This window comes from Myotis myotis, unplaced genomic scaffold (genome assembly GCF_014108235.1).
Source record: "Myotis myotis isolate mMyoMyo1 unplaced genomic scaffold, mMyoMyo1.p scaffold_m19_p_38, whole genome shotgun sequence".
Classification (NCBI taxonomy): domain Eukaryota; kingdom Metazoa; phylum Chordata; class Mammalia; order Chiroptera; family Vespertilionidae; genus Myotis; species Myotis myotis.
Genome location: NW_023416344.1, coordinates 381,933 through 407,186, shown reverse-complemented (window position 1 = coordinate 407,186; position 25,254 = coordinate 381,933). Strand labels below are relative to the sequence as shown.

The following is a 25,254-nucleotide window of genomic DNA, read 5'->3' as shown; positions in this document are numbered from 1 at the left end:
TAAGCACAAAAAATCGGCCCTGGCCGATTCGGTTCAGTGGATAGAGTGTTGATCTATGAACAGGAGTCACGTTCGACTCCCATCAGGGCACATGCCCGGGTTGCGGGGTCCATCCCCAGTGTGGGGCATGTGGGAGGCAACCAATCAATGACTCTCTTTCATGATTGATGTCTCTATCTCTCTCCCTCTCCCTTCCTCTCTGAAATCAATAAAAATAAAACAACAAAAAAACTCTGTATGATTTCACTCATATGTGGGATATAAAACCAAAAAGTAATGAACAAATTAACAGAACAGACTGGTAGACACAGACGTCAGAATGGTCGTTTCCAGAGGGGAGGGGGTGAATTGGGTGAAGGGTTGAATATATGGTGACAGGAGGAAACTACACTGTGGGTGGTGGGCACACAGATATCAGATTATAATAGTGCACACCTGAAATTTTAACAGTGCTATGAACAATGTTACCTTAATAAATTTAATTTTATAAAGCACCCAGAGACCACCGGGCCAAAGGGGGAAGAATGTCTCTGAACTGGTTCCCATCCCCCCAGGCTCAGGACTGTGACCAGACCCCCTGGGCCCAGTCCCTAAAGCTAGGACAGCACAGCGGTGGGCACAGGACATGCACGTGTCACAGCCCATGGACCATGCCTTTGGTTAAACATGTATCGCTATTGTCTCATGGACTGTAACACAGACCTTATCATGGGGACTCAGAGGGGGAAGAGGGAGGACATATGGGAACTCTTGTGTGATCCTCACTTTCTCTGTAAACCCAAAGATTAAGTCTGTAAATTAGAAAATAAAAGCTAAGGCAGCCTGCTTGCCTGGCAGTGTTCTTGGAAGACCCTGATGGGCTGTTAGGAAAGGGCCTGGCCTGGCTCCGGTCAGGCCTACCTCTGTCATAGGCCCGTCCCTGAAGCAGGAATTTCCAGATTCCCCTCCTCCTGACAAGCCAACAGACAGACGGACAGCCGCAGGGTGTGGCTACAGTGGCAGAACTGGTTCCCCCAGCGTCATTCAGCTCCTGGGGAGGCACCCGAAAGGTGGGGGCTGCCGACCCCCTCCTGGCCCTGCAAAGCCACCTGCAGGATGAGGTGGGTCATGGCTGTCCCAGACTGCCGGGCGGCGACCACCCCACCTCACCTCCTAGGGCCTGGCCCGGAACAAAGAGACCCCTGATTGGTTATAAACCCAAAGGGTCCTTGCCAGTTAGAACTGGGGTCCTCCCAGGTGGTAAGAGAAGCTGGGGTGTGTTCATCCACGGACAGCTGAGGGGCACTCACCAGTGAGACTTCCTCCTGGTCAAACCAGGAAGGGGCCAGGGGACCACCCTCACCCCCTACCTGTAGTGGGAAAGGAGCCGGGCATCTGAGCAGAAGGTGGGTGCCCCCCTGCGTTCACAGTTTCCCAAGTGCCAGGGCGATTGTTGGGAGCTGAAGTGTGAGACCAGAACCCACCGGAGTCACGAATACGAGGCTGCCCCTCCACACCTGTTCATGCCGGGTGACAGCTGCTGAAGGGCCAGGATCCGCCGTTCCACCTGCAGATTTTTTTAAAACGTATTTTTATTGATTTCAGAGAGGAAGGGAGAGGGAGACAGAGATAGAAACATCAGTGATGAGAAAGAATCATCAATTGGCTGTCTCCTGCACACCCTCCACTGGGAATCAAGCCCACAACCTGGGCATGTGCTCTTGATCAGAATCGAACCCGGGACCCTTCAGTCCGCGGGCCAACGCTCTATCCCCTGCGCCAAACTGGCTAGGGCTCCAGTAATTTCTTTATAAGTGCAACTGGAACCATCACCTGAGGAAGGAGACTCAGGGGGAGCAGGGTCTGTGGGGCTGGATACCCTTTCCCAGCCTCTGAACATCGGGGTGCCTGCAGGCCCTGAGGGTGATGGATGGGCCAGGACTCCAACCTGCCCCTCCCTGATCGGGTTCCCACAGGCTGTGGGTCAGGGTCCAATTCTGAGTCTGTTCCTGCAAAGTGGGTGGGATCTTGCTTATCTCAGCAGACAGGCTTGGCTCTGCACAGGTGTGGACTCTGGCGCCAGGTGCCACCATGGCCTTCGGCAGAGCTGGCGGCCCCAGGTGAGGGTACTCTATCCCCAGGCCTCGGCATGCTCCCCACAGTGTGAGTTCTGGGCACCACTAACATGGCCCAACCACTGCAAACGCTGGTGTTTTCTGCCCAGTCTCAAGGTCTTCAAATGTGTACGGATGGCCATTCTGTTGTTCAAATGGCCAGCCACCTGAGCAGCCTGGTTGGAGAATCGGCTTCCTCCCCAGAACCAGGACACTTCCTGAAAAGCGTTAAAAGTTTTTCCTAAACATGCCCAGGAAATGTTTTCTTTTGGCATTTGAAAATCATTTCTGCCTTGCCCTTCTGTCACTGACATGGAAACACCCGCACCCTCCCAGGTCATTTCTGAGGTCATCTTCATTGACCTTCTCACAGGGACGTACTTATTGTAATTGTGGTTCAATGATGTGTCACAAGCAAACGCTTGTAATTGGACACTTAGCAACTGCAGGGAGCAGCATGTAATTAGGTTGTGAAACAGCCCAAAGAGTGCTGGCAGCTTCCTCCCCATGCCCTCCACCTAAACCTGAACCTGATTTGCTGTTGAGTGTGGCTGTCTGGCATCAAATGGGCATCCAGCCGGTGGGAGCTGAGGGGCTCCCGCCAGCCGGCCAGGGGGCCACATGACAGGCGTGGGCTTCGTGTGCCAGCCGACTGGCCCGGTGTGTGCACTGGGTGTGCAGCCGGCCTCTCGGAGGGAAGCACAGCTCCATGGGGGGTAGTGTGATGACTGCACCATCATCGCTGCTGCTGGCAGCAGCCGTCTTGGTCTTGATAGCGTCTCACTCCGACAGTCTGCAGGCCCCAGGTGGTGAGCTGTAATGTCTGCACGCAGTTCCCTGGGGGCAGCACCTCACAGAGAAGCAGGCCCTCCACCCTGCGAGCCCCTGGCTGGGAAGCAGAGCCTAGCCCGTCCGGTCTGGGTGTCCTCTAGGCCAGAAGGCAGGGAGAGGGAGCAGCCAAGCACTGAGGCCAGGGCTGGCACTGAGGAGGCAAGACGGGCCCCACCTCTCCCTCCAGCCCTCCCAAGAGAAGTGGGGTCACCCAGGGAAGGCTGCAGAGGTTGTGGACGGAGGTGGGGATGGAGTGGACAGTTTGGTCACTGCCTGGGAAGGACCCAGGTGGCAGGTTCGTCCCTCCGTGGCCCCAGCAGGAAGCCCAAGAGACAGGCCACACCTGAGTGACTCAGCCCAGGCAAGCAGGCAGGGGCGGCTGTAAAACACCTGTGTCCGGAGCCTGTCAGGTGGGGCCTGGTCCCCTCCCATGCAATTAGCCTGGCCCAGCCCTAGGGAGAGGCCACATCAGGAGGGGGGTAGGGCTGCCCCCTGCTGGACAGGCGGAGAACAGGCCTGAGGGCCCTGGAGTGTAAGGAGGTGACATAGTGGACAAGCCAGGGTCATCACTGAGGCCATAGGCCATTGTCCACTTGTCCCGAAGGTTCCATTTGCATGAAGACATGGCCTGTGCAGCATGGGCCGGGAGTCACTTCTCCCCATGGTGTTGGGAAATCCCATGAGCCGAGTGGGCCTAGCGTTCCCTGGACCCAGGGTTCAGGGAGGGTGCCCACAGGCGGGACAAGCTAGGGCCCCAGAACCCCATGCAGGGTTGTGGAGTGGGGGGCAAGGGGGGCTGGGGAGCATGCGTGTATGAGCATGAGAGTCTGCATGGGATTTGGTAAACTGAGTCAAGAGCATCCACAGTGGCTGTTTCACCATTAATCCCAGAAAAATCACAGGGCGATCGCAGGGACCAGAGGCTGGCGCTGGTGTCTTGAGACAGGCTCTGCATTCCAAACCTAGTTTTCAAAAGGCTAATCGAAGAGTCGGGAGCCACCAGCACCATCACTTTCTTTTCCAAGGCCGGCTGGCCACCCTGGGGGACACAGCACCCGCCGAGGCGCCAACGCGGTGCTAGGAGAAAGGCGTTAAAGTCTGCTGGTGTCAACAGGAAGCCCTTTTGTTGGCGTCTTTGAATTCTGTCTGTTCTCACTTCTTTCAAGTCCAGCCGAGGGCGGGTGGAGCGGCTGCCATCTCCCAGGGTGACCAGCCTCTGAATGTCCAGGCTCCTTTCCTGGCGACTGCCCAGCCTGCCCGCCCCGCGGTCCCTCCTGACCCTTTCTGAGTGTCAGGGACCCTGAACCCTGAAGCCACAGGCAGGGTGCAGGTGGGGACCTGAGGCAGGAACACGAGGTGGCCCTCCTGCCCCCACCACTTCCACCCTCCCCGAGAGGGGATCAGACTGCTGTCCTCAGGGTGGTGCCGACAGCTGGGCTGGGTGGCAGTGTCTGGCTGCTGCTCCCGAGGCACATGCCTCGCTCCTCCCTCACCCCCACCCCAGCAACTGCACACAGTAGGTGCTCGCCAGGACTTTGAGTCCTCGAGGGGTTCTGGCTCCAGCAGATGTTTACTTGAGGGACCCCAGGGGATCACAGATGCTTCCGGGGAGGGCATGTAGTGTCCCCTTGGCCGTGGGTGTCTGTTCCTCACGGCCCACGCTTGGGCCACGTACTGCAGATCATCCATCTCACTCGTCCTGCGCACCGGCTCCCTAGATCCAGAACCCAGCCCAGACCCGCCCTGAGGCCGGCCTTCCTGACTTGGAACAGAGGGAGGGCCCGAGGCAGGTGGGAAGATGGGCCTCGTCCTGGGCCCACATCTGCATTTTGGGAGAAAAGGCAACACAGCACACACTGTGTCCAGAACCTTCTGCGGAAGGGCCTACGCAACTCTGAGCCGCAGTGGCAGGTGGGCAGGGCCAGCTCAGGTCCAGGTTCCCAGCCCCACCCGTCACAGGGCTGAGATGGCGGCCCCTCTGGCAACCTTAGGAGCCCCCTCCTCCCCCTCTCCCCCCCCACCCCCGGCCCCTCCATGGCATTCTCTCATTTTGTTTTCTATCTCCTTGCTCATGCCTGTGATTTCCATGGATCTTAGCACCTTAGACCATTTCCTGAAAAATCTGCATTTTGGGGAACTGTGCACATCTTTTCCTTCTGAGAAAGGCGACGTTGGTGGGGGGACCATCGAGCTTGCCACAAAGCGGCAACACCCCCAGGCCCAGGCCCCGGCCCCAGCTCTTCCTCTCCCGGCTAGAAAGTGCCCTCGTGCCCGGGGAAGGGAGCTTTCAGAGGCACGTTCCCCGAGCCCAGCCCACACACTTCCTGCATTTCCAAACACGTCCCATCAGGAAGTCCTAACCTCATAAAGCAAAAATAACCGCGTCTCTCCCCAGACAGCCCTCGCTCCCGGCCACAGAGCGCATCTGAGACTCCCACACCCCTGGGTCCTGGGTTACCACTGAGCTGCCCTGACTGAACCCCACCTCATTCCCAGGACCAGAGTGGTGCTTTTCTTGGCTGAGAGGCCTTTATTGGGGGGTGGGTTTTAAGGACTGACCTGAAGACATTCTGGGAAATAAGACCAAATGCAACTGGTCAGTGTGCGGTGAGGTGGGGCCCCCTCATTCCCCACAAACCTGAGACCCAGAGCAGCCAAGGAGGTGGTCAGGACCCTAGATGCCCCGGGGGTTTTCAGGGTCTTAGGGGTGGGAAAGGGAGGAGGATGCTGAACGAGCCCTGGCCTTGGTCCTTGCTGGTGGGCCGTCAGGAGTAATGGACACCACCCATCAACCCACATTCTGACCTTTTTGTCATGTTTATTTTTCTTTCTTTTTATATATACACTAGAGGCCTGGTGCACGAAATTTGTGCTCACGTGCAGTCCCTAGGTCTGGCTGGCGATCAAAGCACGAATGTCTGGCGTGGAAGGGCACGTCCCAGCTGACCTCTGGGCCCTGGGCAGCACCTGGGCTCCCAGACCCCTGTCCGCCTGAGTCATTGGGCCCCCACCTGACTCCCTCAGCGTCTGGGAGCCATGCGGCATCCCTACCCCCTGCCGCCGTAACTGGTCACCCTGCTCACACCCGCCTTGGCCTGGCGCCACCCATTCACCTGCTCCACCATCCCGCCGCAGTCCTACGCTCGTCGGGGCACATTGGGGCAGGAGCACCTCCACTGCCGCCCGCTGCCAGCGCCGTGTTGCCGATGCCTGTCGTGTTCCACGCCGCCCCTTGGTGGTCAGCACACATCATAGTGAGCGGTCAAACTTCCGGTCGAGGGGACAATTTGCATATTAGGCTTTTATTTTATAGGATATTTTTATTGATTTCAGACAGGGAGAGGAAGAGAGCGGTAGAAACATCCCACATTGAGGATCGAGCCCGCAACCCGGGCATGTGCCCTGACTGGAAATCAAACCATGACCTCCTGGCTCCACCACTGAGCCACGCCAGTCAGGCTTTGCCACGTCTTCATTTTAGTGGCTGACAAGAAGCCAAGGCATCATCCCGTGAGGGGTAACAGGTGAACATGTCAGAACTTGTTCACCCTTCCTGGCAGCCCACAGTTTGTGTGCCCCACACTGCCGTCACCCCTTCACGGTCAGGAGCAGGCTCTGTGAGTTTCGGTCACTCTGCGCGAAGGGCCCAGGAGGGAGAGACCGCACCTGCTAACTCTTCCTGGCTCCTGGCTCGGCCCACTCAGCTACATGAATATCTCGTGCCGCTTCCTCCACTCTGCAAATTTCGAGACTCAGCAGCCAACATGCAGATCCTGGGCCCAGCAATCTGGAACTCCCACAGCACCTATGTGAGGCTTATCACCAATGCCTCTAATTTCAACTAACAGATCCATGATTTACAAGTCTCTGCACATTGGTAAATCTTCTTGACTAATCTGCTGCGGGCAGGCTCAGGACAGACACAATCTCGAGGCAGCTGGTTCAACCTTGTTCTTGGTTGAACAGCTGCTTGGGGCACAAACCCAGAGGCGATAGGCCTGCCAGAGCTGCAGTCCAGGGGCAAACCCCCTTTCTTCCAAGGTCTGCTGATGCCGTGTTGCCGTCTATTAGTTCTTATGCATCCGCAACTTTAGTTCACGAAGCACAGCAGTCATGTCGACAGGCACAGAGTCAGACACTACCTTTAGTGTGTCAGTGAAGCGGGGGGTGGTGCAAGCTTTAACAACAGCCCGATGTTCCCTGACAGCTCACACGGCAATATCTCCAAGCGAGTGTCCCTTCCAAGTTTCCTGATGGGATGAACCCCATGAGAGCCCTGGCAGGACCTCCCCGGGCAGTGGGTGTGGCTGGGAGGTGCAGAGCTCCCCAGCGCTGTGGAGGGCAGTGCCCGGGACTGTAGGAGACTGGCTGCCCATAGCTGCCCGAGCACCCCGATAATAGGTCTGTCACAAGGGAGCAGCCAGCTGTCTGTGAGTATGACATGCGCAATGTCTCTCTCCTTTTATTGTTTTGTTTTGTTTCCCCTCTTGTTTTTTTTAAAGGCTAGTCGATAGTCACTGAGTTGATTTAAGAAGCCGGTGGGCGGTGGTGAAAAGGCCAGACATGTCCTCCAAAGACATGTTCTAACATACTCTTGCCGTTGAGTGTTAGCTTTTATTTATTTATTTTAAAATATATTTTATTGATTTTTTTACAGAGAGGAAGGGAGAGGGATAGAGAGTTAGAAACATCAATGAGAGAGAAACATCGATCAGCTTCCTTCTGCACACCCCCAACTGGGGATGTGCCCGCAACCAAGGTACATGCCCTTGACCAGAATCAATCCTGGGACCCTTCAGTCCGCAGACCGACGCTCTATCCACTGAGCCAAACCAGTTAGGGCATGTTAGCTTTTAAAAATATTAAACTTATTCCTATTTGCTTAGGGTCCCATCCATTTTAACAGAATATTAAAATGTTGAAACAAGCACAGAAGTGATGCCAATCTCTTACAGAAAGAGCTGAAGGGCTCTCTGCTCAGAAAGGACCATGATGGGGACCCCCTCAACAGAGCACCCTGGTTCTTACCCCTTCTCCTGGCCCCAGCTTCCTGGAGCAGAACCCCTCCCTGCATAGGCCCAGACTCAGGCTCTGCAGAAGATTAGCCGAGATTTACCAATATGAGGAGACCTGTAAGTCGTAGATCTGTGAGTTGAAATTAGAGGCACTGGTGATAAGCCTCATGTAGGTGCTCAGGGAGTTCCAGGTTTCTGGGCCCGGGATCTACATGTTAAGGAAGCAGCACCCAAGCCAAGAAAAACATCCTACGTGATACTCAGATACTGCCACCCATCCACACCAGATGTTTTCTCAGCTGTTAATTAAATGCTTCCTGTGATGGGAACCTCATTACTTCCTTCAGCTGGTAGGAAGTCCTGCTTTGGCTTCTTAAATCAACTCGTTGAATATCGACTAGCCTTTAAAAAAAACAAGAGGGAAAACAAAACAAAACAAAAAAAGGAGAGAGACATTGCGCATGTCATACTCACAGACAGCTGGCTGCTCCCTTGTGACAGACCTATTATCGGGGTGCTCGGGCAGCTATGGGCAGCCAGTCTCCTACAGTCCCGGGCACTGCCCTCCACAGCGCTGGGGAGCTCTGCACCTCCCAGCAGCACCCACTGCCCAGGGAGGTCCTGCCAGGGCTCTCATGGGGTTCATCCCATCAGGAAACTTGGAAGGGACACTCGCTTGGAGATATTGCCGTGTGAGCTGTCAGGGAACATCGGGCTGTTGTTAAAACTTGACCCCCGCTCCCCCCCCCCCCCCCCCCCCCCCCCCCGCTTCACTGACACACTGAAGGTAGTGTCTGACTCTGGGCCTGGTGTCCCCAGCCACATCTTTGCCATCTACACCAGCATCGTAAGAGGCTGTTGATCAGTTTTTAAATTTGGAGGCCTTGGCTGGTGGTCTTTTGAATACAGCCAGTCTTCACTAAACAGTCTGCATTTAAAAAATAAAATAAATAAAAATAAAGAACTATGTCACTTGGTGAACCAACAGTGAGCAGTGGGACTTTTGCATCGCTTTCCCTGCAGGTGTCCTTGACTTAATGTTTATCTTTTTATTCTACCACATCCTCCCTGTGCCCCCCTCCAGGGCCTGGTCTCTGTTGACAATCTTCCTACCGTGAAGGGAATGACCTCAGGCCCCATCCAGCCACACACTGCATTTCTGAAGTGCCTCTTGGCACTCTGCTTACAAAAAGCCGATTCTAACCAAATTTTTATTAAGGAGAACACAGTGAAAAGAGAGTTTCTGGCAGCTGATAGATGTACAGAAAGCCAGGCAGGAGCAGCCAAGCCCAAGTCCGATGCACATCTCTTCCTCCCAGTGATTACTGGGGCCCCAGCTCTGAATCAGAGCCCATACTCTGGTAGCCACAAATTCCCAGGGAGCGTGTGTTCCACCTTAGATAAGACTGCATTTTTACTCACGTGACCTAGGAGTTTCAACTTGTACGACAGGCTTTGCTCATAGTGATGCAATTTAAGGAAAAATTACACTTCAAGGGATGCCTACAACAGAAGGTTGGCCTTGTTGTAGTGGTTAGTTTATAAAAGGATTTGCACTTAATCTTAGTTCGGAGCATTAAAGGGTTTGTCCTTGCAGCGATGGCTGTAAACTTGCTCATTAATTTGGAGGAGTTGGGACCAACCCCGAGTGTGTGCTGGCACTACTGCCCTGTCACAGCGGGTCCCGTTTGTCTCCCTCCCGCGTGTGCTGGCACCGGACCACCTGGCTCATGCCCAGAGCGCTGTCCACTGCGGGGCCAACTCCCCAGGCAACGAGGCCTCCAGGACGGGGGGAGAGGGGTGGAGGCACTGCGGGGCGCAGGGCGGGGCGGGAGGGAAGGTGCTTTAACCGCAGGGCGCCTTCCTCGGCTTCCACCTCCTTACGCCCCGCCGGTAGGTGTCCCCACTCAGGTAAGACAGTGCAGAGGACCCGTCACCTGCCTCCTTCACACGTACAAGGTTTGGATTTTAGGTCGTAACCATCCGCAAAGCGTGCGCCTTCCTCACCACCCACGTGCTTCGGTGACCCCTGACTCCTCCGAGGGCTTGGGCGTTGTAAACCCGCGCAGATGAGGACGGGTTTCCGGGGGTCAAGGAGAGGATGAGAGTGGAGCTCGGGACACAAGGGTCCCCACTGCCAAAAGCCCGACGATGTGGTCCTCCGGCCGCTCTAGGCCACGCCTCTCCACTGCGTCCGCTCCGCCCCGCCGGATTGGCTCTCTCTGTGCCAATCGGAGGCGGCTTTACCTCGGACCCGCCTCCCGCGCACGCGCTGTAGGCCGATGTGGGCGGGGCGTCCGGAGGAGGAGGCCATGCGGGCTCAAGTGGTAGGTGGCCGCGCCGCCCCCGCTCCCGTCCCCTTTCGTCCCCCTCCCTCCGCCTCTGTGTCCGGGTACGGTCCCCACCTCTTCTGGGCTTGCCTCGGGTGGTCTCCGCCCCAAAGTCCCCCGCTCCGGCGGAGCGCGGACGGACCGAGCCCAGGCCCCTGTGACAGATATTCCCGTCATGCTTTGTCTGGTAGACCTTGAATAGACAGGTTCTTTTTTCTGTTTCTTGAAAAAAAAACAATTCCCCAAAGTGAAGTAAGTGCACGGAACTACTCTGTGATTGACACGCGCTGGGTCAGAGCCTCCGGGAACACAGAATTGTGTGTTCATGCTTGTCTCTCTCGGAGCCTCGCGGAACCGTTTCCGCACGGAGGATTTTTCCTGTGACACACTCATCCTCGTGCGGCGTGTGCAGGTGTCGGCGCGTCGGCACGTGCGTCCCTGGGTGGTCCGCGTTGCTGACTGTGTGACTGTGCACGGATCACCGGAAGTCGGTTCCGTACACTTGAGAAATTCTTGTTTCATCTGTGCTCCCGGAGACCAGGGCACGACCATCTGCTGAACTGAGTAGAGCAGCGGGGAGGGCGGGAGTCCCCTCCCCGTCCCAGCACCCGCCCCCGCCCGAAGGAAGCATGTGGAGCTTTAAAGCGTTTCTTTGTTGCTTCTCCAACGTCCTGGTTTACCGAACAGGAGCATCCCACCCAGAAAAGGACCACTCGGTTATTTTCATAACTGGGTTGAAAGATGCGCAGATGCCTGTTTCAACCACAGTGATGGTGTTTCTGGCCAAGTGATTGGAAACATGAATTTGCCCTTGAATTGGGAACATTTTTGAAGCCTTTCAGATTTTTGTTTCCTTTTCAACAGAATCCCCAAAACCAATTCAGGGACATGTAACATGAAATACATCTCCTGGAACCAGAGATTGGAGAACTTGGAGAGAAGGCGTAGACTGTGTCCGCACATTCTTTCCCTCGAAACCTGGTTTTGGGTTATTTTGTCACGCGTGGTCCTGCGGGAAATGAGTGTGTTCAGTGTTCACACTATTTGATAACCCATTTCTCTGGATTCCAGTCTGTGATCCTCCCCGTCCACAATGCGGAGCCCTGGTTGGACGAGTGCTTGAGGTCTGTTTTGCAGCAGGACTTCGAAGGCTCCATGGAGCTCTCTGTTTTTAATGATGCCAGTAAGGTACTTAAGAACTTCCCGTTGACAATTCCCCCCCCCCCGCAAGTCACGTTGGACTGCTCTGATGGGAGTTTCCTGACCTGCCAATGCCTTCTTGCTTTCAGGACAAGTCTATGGCTATCATTGAAAAATGGAAAGTGAAGCTAGAAGGTTCCGGTATCCTCGTAGTCATTGGAGGGCACGATTCTCCTTCTCCCAGAGGAGGTCAGTTACCATATGCTTAGCTTATTATTCAGCTGTAACGAATGGGTTTTTTAATCAACTTATATACGTAGGTAGTTTTGTGTTTTTTAAATCCTGTTGAAAAGCATCCTGAGTAACACTTAAGTTGACCACTTACTAAGTTGGTTACAGTGTCCCCAGATATACCAGGGTTGCAGGTTCGACCCCCAGTCAGGGCACATAGAAGAATCAACCAATGAGTGCATAAAAAGTGGAGCAACAAATCAATGTCTCTCTCTCTCCCTCTCTCTTTAAAAAAAAAAAATCAATAAATAAAAACGTTTTGTCTTTCATAAAATACTTTTTATTGATTAGATATAACGAGTTATATCACGTTTGAATGTATTCTAATGACAAAAGGATTGTTGTAATTTTGTGAAAAAGAAAACGGAGTCATCCTGCTGTCTTTGAAATTAGGTAAGGCAGATCCCGTATTACACATAACAAAATGGAGTTAATTTGATTATGTCTGAAAGGACCTCTTTTCCTGTAACAGTATTTTCTTAAATAGGAAATACTGGATAACATAGATCCAAAGTCTCTACTTTCAGGATTCCTGGGTTACTTTAACTGGATTAAGGTTCATTTATTATCATTTTCTATCACAGTAGAGCAGAACATTTCTTAATAATGTGATCACTTGCTAAAATAAAAATAAACACAATCCCACCCTCTTCTCCAGGAGTAAGGAATGTTGATGCCATACTCTGGCCTGAGTTTTTTCTGCTGTGACCATGACAACCGGCTCCCCTCACAAAGGGCCGGGCCTCCCCAAACATCAGGCCCTGGCACAAACATTTGACTTTCTTCGAGGCAATAATATTAAAGCAAATTCCTCGTCTTTGCCAAACAGAAGACTCATTGTGGGAAACTTCCAGGTCCTTAGTGGGCAGCGTTTCCTTCATCACTCAAACGCTTGGGTTTGACTTTTCCTCCTAAACCCAATTCTGATGAGCGCCTTTTGAAACAGAACCATAATTTAAATGTGATTGTGGAAAGTCTCTCCTGTTTTTCAGTTTCCACGTGCTGCTCTTTGGTTTTGATTCCCATGAGGTCTTCCTCTGGGCTTGCCTCGCTTTGCAGTGATGATGGAGATTTAGCCACAGCTGTTTCGGTGTTGGCTGCTAAGCCGTCCCCAGGGGTCAGGAGCCCCTCGCTCTGCCTGCCTCTGCACTTTCTTCTCTGCCTTGTTATCCTGTAGTTTGTTGAAATCTGGGACACTTCTGCTGACTGGCTTGGGTTGGCTGAGCTCTGGGATTAAAGCTAGAAATTAAGCTGCTACCCTGTGTGAAAACAGCACTGCCCTGGGTCAGCCTTTGATGACCAGAGTGAGGGCAGGTGGCTGTTAATTGTCCCTGCTTCTCTGTTGCAGCTGGTTGACTTTGGTGCTTCAGAGCAGCTAACAGGAAGGACCTGCCCTCTCTCTCTCCACCTTGGAGAGGTGCTCTCCCATTAGCGATAAACCTGGAAGTACCTTGGGTGTGGCCGGAACCACTTTGCTAGCGTCCCCTGGGCACCTACCACCTTCTCCAGGTGGACTTGGTTTTGCGTCCCAGAGGGATTGAGTGTGTTAACTTTGCACACATCTGTTTTGCTTCGTGTCACTTTTCTTGGTGGCACCGAATCTGTAACTGTCTAGTTAACACGACTCGGTGTCAGCAACCTCCTCTCTAGGGAGAGTGGTTGTTGTGCCCCTTAAAGTCTCCTCAGCCCCTTCTTTTGGGACTAAATACCTCCTCCAATCTGCCCTGCCCTCAGCACCCAGACTGAGCTTGCCCAGCGTTAATTTCTGCACAGCATTCCCTACTCAGAAGCCGTTCTGGCTGGCCCTTTCTCCTCAGCCCAACAGCAGTTCCTGCAGAAGCGGGCGGAGCTTACCTGCCCTGGGCAGCCTGGAGCTCCCACATGGCCCTGGTGCTGGTGGCCATTCGCGGGTTAGCATCGTGCTTATTGTATCAGCCCCTAAACATGGAGCCTGCTTTTCTCCCTCCCCTTCCTCCTGCGGCTAGCCTGATCCCCTCTTGGTAGCGCAGAGTGCTCCCAGTGTTCCTGTCGTACGTGTTACACTTAGTTTTATGAACAAGAGTACCATCGAAGATCGAATCATAAAAGAGCTTTTGTTTTCTTTTTAAACAGTCGGATATTCTAAAAACCAAGCAATAGCACAGAGCTCAGGGTCTTACCTGTGCTTTTTGGATTCGGTAAGTAACTCTTTGTTTTATTGCTAAGATATATATATAGATATATATATATATATACACACACACACACACACACACACACACACATGTTGAATAATTAAATAATCTTACATTTTAGTGTGGTTCTTGACAACAACTTCTAATGTATTATAATCAGAACTTTTAAGGTAGATAGGTTTTTGCCGTTTAATTACCATAGCACTTAATGAGTTAAGTTTTGATAAATTGGATTACATAAAAAAGCAAAACTGTATAGCAGAGCACTATATAAAGAAAAATGAAGATAAACTGGGAAGATGTGGACAAATACAATACTAAAAAGATTAATAGCCTTAAGAATAAATAGTTCATGTAAGTTGAGCAAATACAAAGAAATACGGGCGATGACAAATAGGAAAGGACTGGAGTAGGGACTTCACAAAAGTGGACGTGCAAATGACAGGCTTTAAAAAAAGTTTAAGTCATTTGCATGAAACAATTAGTGAGATGCTGAAAACCAGGTTAACAAAGTTTTTTAAAGTTGTAGATACTTGGGACTTGAAAGGTGTGAGCTGGTACTGTCGATGGCATCATTTTGCATTGTGTCTCAAGAACTGCAAAATGTTTATGCCCTTGACCCGTACATTTCTCCTGTAGGCGCCTCTGAAATTCCAAGAGAGATTTACGTACAAGGAACTTCAGTGTTCGCTATTAGGATGGGAAATGAGAAACAACAATACAGGCCAGTGGAGTAATAGTGAAGGTCTGTGTGAGGGAATTACTCACCTTTTATGAAAAATGTTTAATAACATCACAAATGATTATGATTGGTGAAAAAAGAATACGTGATTGCATCCGTAGTGTACACTCAGTGAGGGGTTTTCTCTGTAGTTACTTTGAAGCGCATTTGAAGAGCACTTGCTGCTCCTTCCTCGAGTCTGGGGTACAGAGCTCCGTCTTCTGTGCATTCCCCGGGGTGGGCGGGGGGGCGGGGCTTGTTTTCCTTCTCAAACTCAGCACTGGCTCAGAGTGCCCAGTTGTGCTGAATTAGTCCACACAGGAAGCTTCTTTTTGTCTCATATTGACTCAGCCTTTCCCCTGATGACCAGGAACCTATAGACAAGGCTGTGGTACGTGTGGACGTTGGGGAAGATGGTGTGTGTGCGCGCGTGAGAAACGTAAACTTGCCCATAAAACAGCCCTGCCCTGAAAACAAGACCCCAGCAGAGGCTGCAGCTTCCTGCCCTGCTGCTCTGGTCTCTCATCTTCCTCTTCTTTCTTAGGCTGAAACTCTTCCACTTTCTCTGTTCTCTCGTGGGGATCCTCTGCCACCCCTCTCGCTTTGTCATCTCCTTTCAGATCCTGCTCTGGGCTTATTTTCACAGGGATGGACCATCCGGCGTCTTCATAAACAGTTTCCAACAAAGACAGCTTCACCTACCACATTGACAATTGTGCTTTTATGGCCTTTGGGTGATTTGGTTATTTATTTTTCTCTTTAAGCTTGCTCTTTCTGAAATACTTAAAGCGAGCATGTATTTCTCTCTAATCATCATAATAAAAGGCTAATATGAAAATGGCCATCACGTAGTGACGCCTAACGACCAATCAGCAGGGACTGAGGCTGCGTGGCACCTGGCGGGGGGGCGGGGGACCTCAGGCCGCACCCCCTGCCCCGGCACCGGGCCGGGAGACCTGAGGCTGTGCCCCCTGCCCAGCAGGGCTTGACGGGGGTGGGGCCGGCTGGGTCTGGGTCTCCTGCAATTTCGAAGCGCGAATGGGCGGGGACTTGACTCTGGGTCTTGCGGCGCACCCCAGACTCTGACAGGAGGGAGATTTTCATATACATTTTACTAATTTTCTTTCATCTCTGATACGTCTATTATAGAGAAAGGGCAAATAGCAATATTAAAATATTTCCTCTAATTAATTCCCTTTTAATGTGCACAAATTTCATGCACCAGGCCACTAGTGACAATATAAACTTCATTTGAACTGGTGATTGGTGCTGGATCGGACCATCTCGTCTTCGAGGGATCTTAAGATCTCCTCAGTATGGAGAGCCCAGCTTGAAGAACTTGGTTCCCGTCTTGGAAGAAGAAGAGAGAAATGCTCAAGTTACCCTCTCTCCAACAGGGTCTCTACTGTAACTTACTTTTTTTCAATAAAGGGAAGGAAAAAAGACCTAACTGAGGTGATATCCAGGTGGAAGTGTTAGAAAATATGGGGCCTAGATTAGAATGGTGGAACGTTCCGATCCAGGAGTCACCAAGTACCGGTAAAGCAGGCGATGGGCGTCAGCAGAGTTGCCACCAACCACAGACCGAGGAGGGCAGAGGAAGGTCCCAAACCCCTGCCTGCATCATCGGCTGGGGAGCCAGGTCCTTGAAGATGCCCGTTAGCATTTAGGGCCAGAGAGAGAGAAAGAGCAGGTTGGACGCCTGGCCTGCTCAGTCCCGGGGAAGAGTAGGGGGGGTGGTCGGAGATGGCGGGGAGCTGTCACAGGACCGTCTGCGGGGACGGGGAGGCTGCGGGGCGGGCGTCGGTCGGACAAGAGGAGGGGTGCGGCTGTCAGACACTGGAGTCTGAGTTGGAATCGCTCTCGGTTCATTTGAAGTAAGTCAATGGAGAACGTAACCAGTTTGGTTTTCTCGGATCGCTGTAAGGGCCCTGTAGCTTCTGAACATGGCATCCTAGTGTTGTTCCAATTTTCTAGTTTCCATGGTGATTTCCTTGTTTTTAACTTGAGGTCCCAGGAGCACAGACTTGAGTCAGTCATGTTCCTGGTTCAGAAAAGTCTCATCTTTCCTGCTGCCAGCTCCGTTTTGTGCCTGTTTCTGTGCATGACTGTGTTGCATGTTTATCTTGATAACATCATGAGGACCCGTGGACCTGCCGCCCAGAGTGAGCCCACTCAGTCCCCCGACCACATCAGCGCCTGCCTCCCTCTCCTGTGACCCCAGCCACATGCCGTGGCTCCCCTGCTGAGCCTCAGTCTCTCTACAAATCAAAAGACTTAATTTAAAAAAATTTTAGCTGTTTTTAACTTTATAAAAAGAGAATCAGGCTGTATATAATACTTTGGAAATTTAAAACTTCTTTTGTTAAGAGTCATCTATTTTGTTGCATGTCATAGTTTATTCAGTTTTTTAAAACTGAGGTGAAATTTATATACAGTGATACACAAGATTTTAATGGGAAAATTGTACAAAATGACAATTTGATGAGTTTTGACAACTGAATTCACTCCATAACTAAGGCCCCAGCCAAGATCCAGACTACCCATCACTCTGAGCGGGGCTGCCTGTCCTCGAACTCGGAGGCTGGAACTGTAGTGTGCACTGTTGTTTTTAGCTGTTCACTCAGCACGGTGGTCACCGTGGTAGCTGCGTGTTGGTGGCTCATTCTTGGTTGTTATTGTCCTTTGTATGAATAGACCACAACTTGTTTCTACACTCTCCTGCTGTCCGACCCGCCCACCTCCTCGCCTGCCCCACTGCTGTCGGCGTAGTTTCAGCCACTCGAGCAGACATGATGTGTCTCCTTGTGGTTTTAATTACGTTCCCCTGGTAGATTGTGATGTTGGGCACCTTTTCATGGTTTATTGGCCATTTTTTTGTGAAATGCCTATTCAGATTTTTTGCCTACTTTTTTAAATTGACTTCCCTTCCTGTTAGTGAGTTAAGAAAGTGTGTTCTTTGTTTGGGACCCTGGTCCTTTGTCAGGTGCATATATTGTATTTGTTCCCAGAATGTGGCTTCACTTTTCATAGGTTAGTGGTGTCTTTTGATGAGCTGTTTTACATTTTTTTTAATATATTTTTTATTGATTAAGATATTACATATGTGTCCTTGTTCCCACGTTACCCTCTACCCCCCCCTCCCCGCTCATGCCCTCACCTCCCCCGTTGTCCGTGTCCATTGGTTAGGCCTATATGCTTGCATATAAGTCTTTTGGTTGATCTTTCCCCCTTACCCCTACCCTCCCCTACCTTCCCTCCAAGGCCCGACAGTCCAATCAATGCCTCTCCGTCTCTGGATCAGTCCTTGTTCATCAGTTTATGTTGTTCATTATATTCCACAAATGAGTGAGATCCTGTGGTATTTATCCGCTCTCCAGTTCCATCCATGCTGTGGCAAATGGTAAGAGTTCCTTTTTCTTCTTCCTCTTCTTAAAGAATACCTTTCAGCATTTCATATACTGCTGGTTTGGTGGTGATGAACTCCTTTAGCTTTTTCTTATCCGTGAAGCTCTTTATCTGACCTTCTATTCTGAATGATAGCTTTGCTGGATAAAGTAATCTTGGTTGCAGGTTCTTGCTATTCATCACTTTGAATATTTCTTGCCACTCTCTTCTGGCCTGCATGGTTTCTGTTGAGAAATCAGCTGACAGTCGTATGGGTATTCCCTTGTAGGTAACTGAGTTTCTTTCTCTTGCTGCTTTTAGGATTTTCTCTTTGTCTTTTGCTCTTGGCATTTTAATTATGATGTGTCTTGGTGTGGTCCTCTTTGGATTCCTTTTGTTTGGGGTTCTCTGCGCTTCCTGGACTTGTAAGTCCATTTCTTTCACCAGGTAGGGGAAGTTTTCTGTCATTATTTCTTCAAATAGGTTTTCAATATCTTGCCCTCTCTCTCCTTCTGGTACCCCTATAATTCTGATGTTGGTACGCTTGAAGTTGTCCCAGAGGTTCCTTACACTATCTTCAAATTTTTGGAATCTCTTTTCTTTTTTCTTTTTCGGTTGGGTATTTTTTGTTTCTTTGTATTTCAAATCTTTGACTTGATTCTTGGGATCCTCTTGTCTGCTGTTGGATCTCTGTAAATTATTCTTTATTTCAGTCAGTGTATGCTTAATTCTAGTTGGTCCTTTTTCATGTCCTCCATGGTCTCACTATACTTATTGAGGGATTCATTAAATTTATCGGCGGTTTCCATAAAATTCTTGAAAAACCTTATAAACGTGGCCTTGAACTCTATATCCAGTCGTTTGCTTTCCTCCATTTCTGCCATTTGTGACCTGTTTCTTTGTCTCCGCATTTTGGCTGCTTCCCTGTGTTGATAGAGTGGTTTTGTGTGCTAGGTGTCCTATAGGGCCCAGTGGCTCAGCCTCCCCCGTTACCTGAGGTGGACACTCTTGGTGCACTCTTGGTGCCTTGGTTGTTGTAGGATCACTGGGAGGAATTGACCTCCAGGCCAATTGGCTGTGAGAATCAGCTGTGTCTGAAGTGGGAGAACTTCTGTGCTGAAGACACCCTTCTGGGCAAGACTTGCTTCAGTGGGGCTTTGGTGCTCACTGAGTCTGCTCCCTGAGTGTGTCCCTTATGGATCTGAGTAGTTGCAATCTGGATGGTCCCCCTCTGACCACTGGGTACAGTGGCTCCCGGATCTAAGGAGGTGCTAATTCAGCCTCTGCCTGAGGCCACACAGCAGGAGCCACGAAGAGGCTCAGCTGTGAAGCAATGCAAGCCGCTGCGGGGCCTTGGGCCTTCTCTTGGAAGTTCCGGGTCTGCCTGGCTCGCTGCAGTTAGGTACATTCACATGCCAAAGCCTCTGCCGCAGCCTGGGTGGGGCGGGGTCTCAGGGAGTCAAAGGGCGGAGAAAGCAGCTATGGCTGATTCTCCTAAGGAGTCACGCGTCTCAGTGGCCCGATAATTGCTGCAAGCACCTCTGAGGAAAGCTGCACTCAAGTTCGCCCGCTGCCCGACAGGCCAGCTTCTCCCCGTATGAGTCCTGGGTCCCCAGAGACTTCCCGGAACCGGAGTTCAGAGCAGTCGGGAGCTTGTGATTCAAAAAAACAGCCGCGTCCTCAGGTGCCACCCCCTTTCTGCGCACGCGAGCCGCCGTACCTCTGCACTTCACCTCCGCAGCTCCTCTGGCTCTCAGCGTGCTTTTCTTTCCTTCTACTTGTAGAATTTACACTCAGCCAGGCTTCCTGTTGTTCTGGATGATGTCCGCTCTGTCCTTTGCGGTATTTTTCAATTGTTGTGGGAGGCGGCAATTTCCCGGTGTTTACCTATGCCGCCATCTTAGTTTCTAGCTGTTTTACATTTTGATAAGTCAAATTTAATAATTTTTTCTTTTAGCATTAATTTCTTTCCTAAGAAATCTCTGCTTGCCCCAAAGGAGCAGTAATTCTCTTATGTTTTCTGCCAGTAGCTTATAGCCTTTAGGTTTTATTTAATCTGTTGTCCGCGTCCCACTGATTTCTGGGGGTGGTGTGGGGTCGGAAGTGGCTGTTTGTTGTGGTGCTCGGTGGCAGCACTGCTGGCCGAGGAGACTTTTCTCCCGTGAACCGGCCGACGCCTGTGTTGAAAGTCCATTGGCCGTATCAGTGTGGGTTTATTTCCAGTTTTCCCTTCTGTTCTGTTTGTCTGTTGTGGGCACTTCATTCCCTCTGCCTGCTGTACAACATCCCACTGAGCACACACCATCATGTACTCACCCCTTCTCCTGTCGATGGGCGGGCGGGCTATTTCTCTGCCTTTACTCTTGTGAAACATGCCTTGTGAACGTGCCTGTATCACCTTCATTGTCCATGTGGCAGACGTCCTCTTGGGGTCACACCCAGATGTGGACCCCAGGCCGCAGGGACACTGCAGGGGCCATGGGTGGTGGCCTGGGGGCAGAGCTTCTCCAGCTCTGGGACTGCAGGTTCTGCAGTGTTGGCCCGTGAATGGAGGGAGCGGCCTCACTGTGTCCTGGTTTCAGATTGCGCCGAGCACGGTCTCTGTTGACGGCCTCGCCAGTTTCCTTTTCTCGTAACATGTTTGCATCTTTTTCCCACATTCCCTCTTCAAGCTTAGAGAAACGCTGCAAGCATAGGGCAAAGAACTCCGCGCACGGCTAGCATTGGGTCCGCCTCCCAGCACCTGTGTGCTTCCTGCGCAGAAGGACATGGGGCCACATACGTGCTTCGTTATGTTTGCGCCAACATGTTTCAGTTTCTTTGGAGCAGTTGTAAGTGGACACTGTTTTCATTTGTGCCCACATGTGACTGTGATCACGTGGAGATGTGGCTGTCTGTGCTGGTCTCCCATCCTGTGATCCCGCAGCGCTCCCACCAGTGAGGATTCTCCCGGTGCACGACTGTCCCTGCCCTGGAGACAGCTGGCTTCTTCCCTTCTGGCCTCTCTCACCTGCTGGTGCGGCGCTGACAGGCACACATCCTTGCCTCCCACTGTCTCAGCGGAAAGCGTCCACTCTCCCTCAGCGCTGCGCTGGCTGCAGGCTCCACCACACTGTTCCTGGCCTGCTCAGAGCTTTTACCGTGAACACGTGTTGGGTTTTTTGTCAGATACTTTTTCTGTATCGGTTGGGATTTGCTGGTTTTTAAGTTAATGTTTGTTACTGAAGATTTATAAGATTTTTTTCTGTATTCCTAGAATTGGGTGAGCTCTTTTAAAGTGCAGACTCAAGGTTTTTTCAAATGAGATAAATTTTTCTATACTAGTTCTTCATTTCTTCCCTTTTTATCTTGTTTTTTGCTCTTGGGGTTCCTGCATTTGAGTGTTAGGTCCTGCAGTCTGCTCCTTTCCAACTGCTGTCTCTTTGTAATTTTGCCTGTTCGTGTCGCAGTTCGACCTTCCAATTCATGTCGCAGTTCGACCTTCCAGTTCGTGTCGCAGTTCGACCTTCCAGTTCATGTCGCAGTTCGACCTTCCCGTTCATGTATTCGCTGGGAGCTGTGCTCCCACATGATGATATCGCTGCTGCTTTTAGAGCAAGACTCTCTGCTGTCAGCACAGGCAGCCTTTCCTGGGGTACAAGGGCAGCGTGGAGACTCCCCGTTTTCTCCTCCAGCAGCTCTGGGCTGTGCCTCACTCTGCTTCCCGGGTCCCCTTAGGTGCTCATGGGTGACTGCAGGCCACGCCAACCTGGCAGAGGTGTGGGAGGAGGTGGTGGCCTCGGCTCCAGGTGGCCCAGGTCCCGCCTCATAGCGCCTTCCCGCTGGCTCCCTCCCCTCGGTCCTACAACGACGACGTGGGCTGTGGATCACTAGTTGAGCGATCTGTTTAGAGCTCCATGGACGTGGGGTGGCGCACATGTGCTCTTGTGGTTGGCTGCTTTGCTGTGTCATACTTCAGTCCTGCTGCTGAGAACGTCGCCAGGGTTTGGACAGACTGTTTATCCATTTACCAGGGATGAACGTTCAGTAGTTTCCACTTCCTGGCTGTGAGGGACAAGGCCGCGGGACCACCTGTACGAGAGTTTGTGTGGGTAGACGCTTTCAGCTCTGAGGTGTGTGGGCGGATGGGATTGCTGGTGGCACAGGAACTCTGTATGTAGCACTTTGAGGAACAGCCAGAATGTTTTCCAAAGTGGCTGCACCTTCTTACATTCTCACCAGCAATATATGAGAGCTATTTGATTTATTTGATACTGTTATAAGTGGCATCATTTAAAAAAACTTTGTAGCTATAAAAAAATTAATTGAACTTTATCAATCTTGTCTCCAGAAACCTTGCTAAATTCACTTTTAATTCTAATATTTCTCTATAGATTCTCTTAAATTGCTTATGTACACAATCTTCCTCTTTCTAACCCTCTGTCTTGTATTTCTTTTTCTTGACTTAAGTCTCAGGAATTTGTTAAAGTCGTAAGTATGGCCATTCTTGTCTCCTTCCCCGTCTCAAGATGGAGAGCTGGAACTTTTCCCTATTGAGTATGTTGTTTGCTGTAGGTTTTCTCACAGACACTCTTTCTGAAACTAAGTTCCCTTCTAAAAGCTGGAGGAGCACGGGACGCCCTGAGACAGAAGAGGTCCTAGGCCAGGGTGGAAAAGCTTGGCGCTGTGTTTTAGCTGCTCACTCCCCTACCGCACTGTGAGCCTGTCCCTCTACGGTGTCCCTCTGCAGTCATCCCTCCCCAGCTGCCCGCCACACTGCCTGCCAGGGCCAGGTCGCCTGCGCGGCCGGGTCGCCTGCTGCCTGTGCAGCGTGCGAGAGCTGCAGGCTGTGGCTGGGTCAGTGCCGACCCACAGGGTCTGTTCCACTGGGCAGGGTCTGAACTGCCTGTCTGGCCTGTTGCCCGCTTTGCTGGGGGCTGCCTGCCTCTTCCCTTTCGTGTCTGTGGCTTCCCGTGAGTTAACGTGGGCTCCTCCCTGCAGGACGACGTGATGATGCCTCAGAGGGTGAGGCTGCAGCTCGAAGCCGCCGTCCGGCACCCAACAAGCGTAAGTGCTGACATCTGGTTCTGTGTTTTCGCTGCCTCTGATAAGATTGTCATCACAGCTTTTTTCTTTTATTTATTTATTTTTCTTGTTAAAAAGAGACCTGCTTATTACTGATAACACTTCATTTGGCTAAAACCATAAGAAGTTCACACACAAATATCTAACATGCAAATTCTCACAGGCAGTGTTTATGATACCCTGGTGTTGTCTTGGGGGAAATGGGAAGATAGTGACAGTAATTATTAAAACAAGGGCACAATTTGAAAAATAACTCATGTTACCTGCGTATATTTTATCTGGCACATTCAGAGGTGTATGTGAAGGGGTCATGTTGCCTGTAGGAGGGAGGCCCCACCGTACGCAGGTGCAGGCTCTTGCCTGGGTGGCTCTCCTGAGACACATGCAGAATCACGGCCCTGAGCAAAACCCCCAGAGTCGGGTCAGCTGTGCTCACTGAGCATCACAGCCTTTCAGCTCAGCGTCCTCCTGGGTGGAAGGCGGGTTACGGTGGGACTGCCCTCCCAGGGCACCTGTGAGGCCTGCAGGTGTTTTCCTGTGAAGGAGGACATGCCTCCTCTTTGGGGTGGCACTTGCTGCCTTCTGGTGGGTACAGAGGGTCTCTGGATTTTTGTTCTGTTTTGTTTGAGTCAGCATCTTTGAAGCTGTGCCCCTTAGACATGAACACAAAGGCTGAGAGCTTCCTGTGTCACCACAGGGCCTAACAGTCCCTCTCCCACCGGTAACTCAGTCGTGTTCTCTTTAGAGCAGCTTCCCTGTCAGCCCCAGAGCCAGGCCTCTCTAGGACCATCTTCCCGGCACTCGCAGGGGCCCCTTCTCGGCGGCGTGTGGCTCGTCTCCCTGTAGGAGCCCTGCGCGGGGAGGCGGCCGAGGCCCTGTCAGTCCTCAGACGCTCCCTCTCGTGCTCCTCGCTGAGTGTGCTGGCCCTCCCACTGTGGAGGGCCTCCGACCCCGGTGCTGACACGCCCCCCCCCCCCCCCCCCCCGGCCTGGAAGGTACAGCTCCCGAAGCTCCAGCATAGCAGGTCACCGAAGCCATCAGTGGTGGTGGTGCCCACTGCCCTGGCCTCACGTGCTGCTCTGCCCTTGGGCTCTGTGGGGACGCATGCATGTTTCTTCACAGCTCGGGGTCACCGCTGTCGTGCTCCCCCCTGTGTGGCCCTGCCAGCCCCTCTGCCTGGAGTCCTGGACTCCGCCTGCAGGATGCAGTCACTCCGTATCCCCTGTGGTGCCCCTGCCCCGCGCTGTGCCCGCCCGTGTGCACCTACACTGCCCGGGCCCACCTGTTGGACAGGGGTTTACAGGGCACAGGGAGCCTGTCTCCATTTGTTTTGTGTCTCAAATAAAACACTTATATCTAGTCAATGCTTGGATGTTAGTCGTGTGCCCCAGCTTGGGGGTCAGGCGTCCCCACGGCAGCGTCCAGCCCATCCAGTGCCCGGCGTGGTGTTGTTGCTGCAGGGGTCGGCCCCTGGAATCTTATGCGGCCACAGCTTCCTCGTGCGTGGGACATCCACCTGATGGAGTCGGCTGGCATGCCACCTGAGACAACCTTCCTCACCTAGAGTCCGCCGCCATGGACTCCAGTCACGTCTGCCAAACCCTTCCCAGCAGCACCCAGACAGGGTGTGAAGAACTGTCGGCAGCAGCCTCCTGAGTGCACACAAGCCCGACTGGGACGGAGCAGAGGCTGCACGTGGCGCCAGAGCGCGAGGGTGGGAGACCGAGCTGGGAGGACACCTCCAGGGTGTGGAAGCCGAGGGGGCAGGGGGACCCTTCTCAGGAGCTGCAGGCGCCCGGTGGGGCTCAGGGCTCTGTGGCTCCCACCCGATCCTGAGACGGTCACAAGGCGAGGAGTCTGAGCGCGCAGGGCAGGGGGGCGTGCTCCGTGCAGAGGTGGGCTCCGCCTCCACGGAGGCTTGTGGACGTCCACAGTCACTAAGATGCCATGTCTCGCCACTTCCTGGCTGGGAAAGAAGTCGGAAAACAAGCTTGGACACAGCGTTGGGACAGTTACTGCTTCTCCTCGGAGCCACATGGGAACGTTGTCCAGCTCTGGACAGTGGGCTGGACCTGCAACCTTCAAGCCCTGGTCATCAGGCATCATTGGATTCCTCCGTGGGGTCAGAGGACTGGCCTCCAGCAGTGTTGGCGAGATTCCCCAGTGACGTGGAAGGAGAGATGAGATGCGCACGCCTTGTGGTCTCAC

At 52.2% G+C, this 25,254-nt stretch overlaps 1 protein-coding gene across 15 annotated transcripts in view; it reads left to right on the top strand.

Annotated features, from left to right (window-relative positions):
• The first annotated feature begins 9,845 nt into the window (after window positions 1–9,845).
• Window positions 9,846–25,254, top strand: part of B3GNTL1 (UDP-GlcNAc:betaGal beta-1,3-N-acetylglucosaminyltransferase like 1) — a 32,693-nt gene continuing 17,284 nt past the window's right edge. For 3 of the 15 annotated variants that reach the window (XR_004966775.1, XM_036303639.1, XM_036303636.1), the window contains exons 1-5: window positions 9,850–10,266; window positions 11,341–11,457; window positions 11,559–11,658; window positions 13,813–13,877; window positions 22,963–23,028. Coding sequence is in view for 14 of the 15 variants with exons in the window: in XM_036303639.1 (XP_036159532.1) it covers window positions 10,222–10,266; window positions 11,341–11,457; window positions 11,559–11,658; window positions 13,813–13,877; window positions 22,963–23,028 (393 nt within the window). In the remaining variant the exon portion in view is untranslated. Of the gene's footprint in view, window positions 10,267–11,340; window positions 11,458–11,558; window positions 11,659–13,812; window positions 13,878–22,962; window positions 23,029–25,254 lie in introns of those variants that run through there. The other 12 variants (XM_036303642.1, XM_036303641.1, XM_036303648.1 and 9 more) reach the window with 10 other exon arrangements.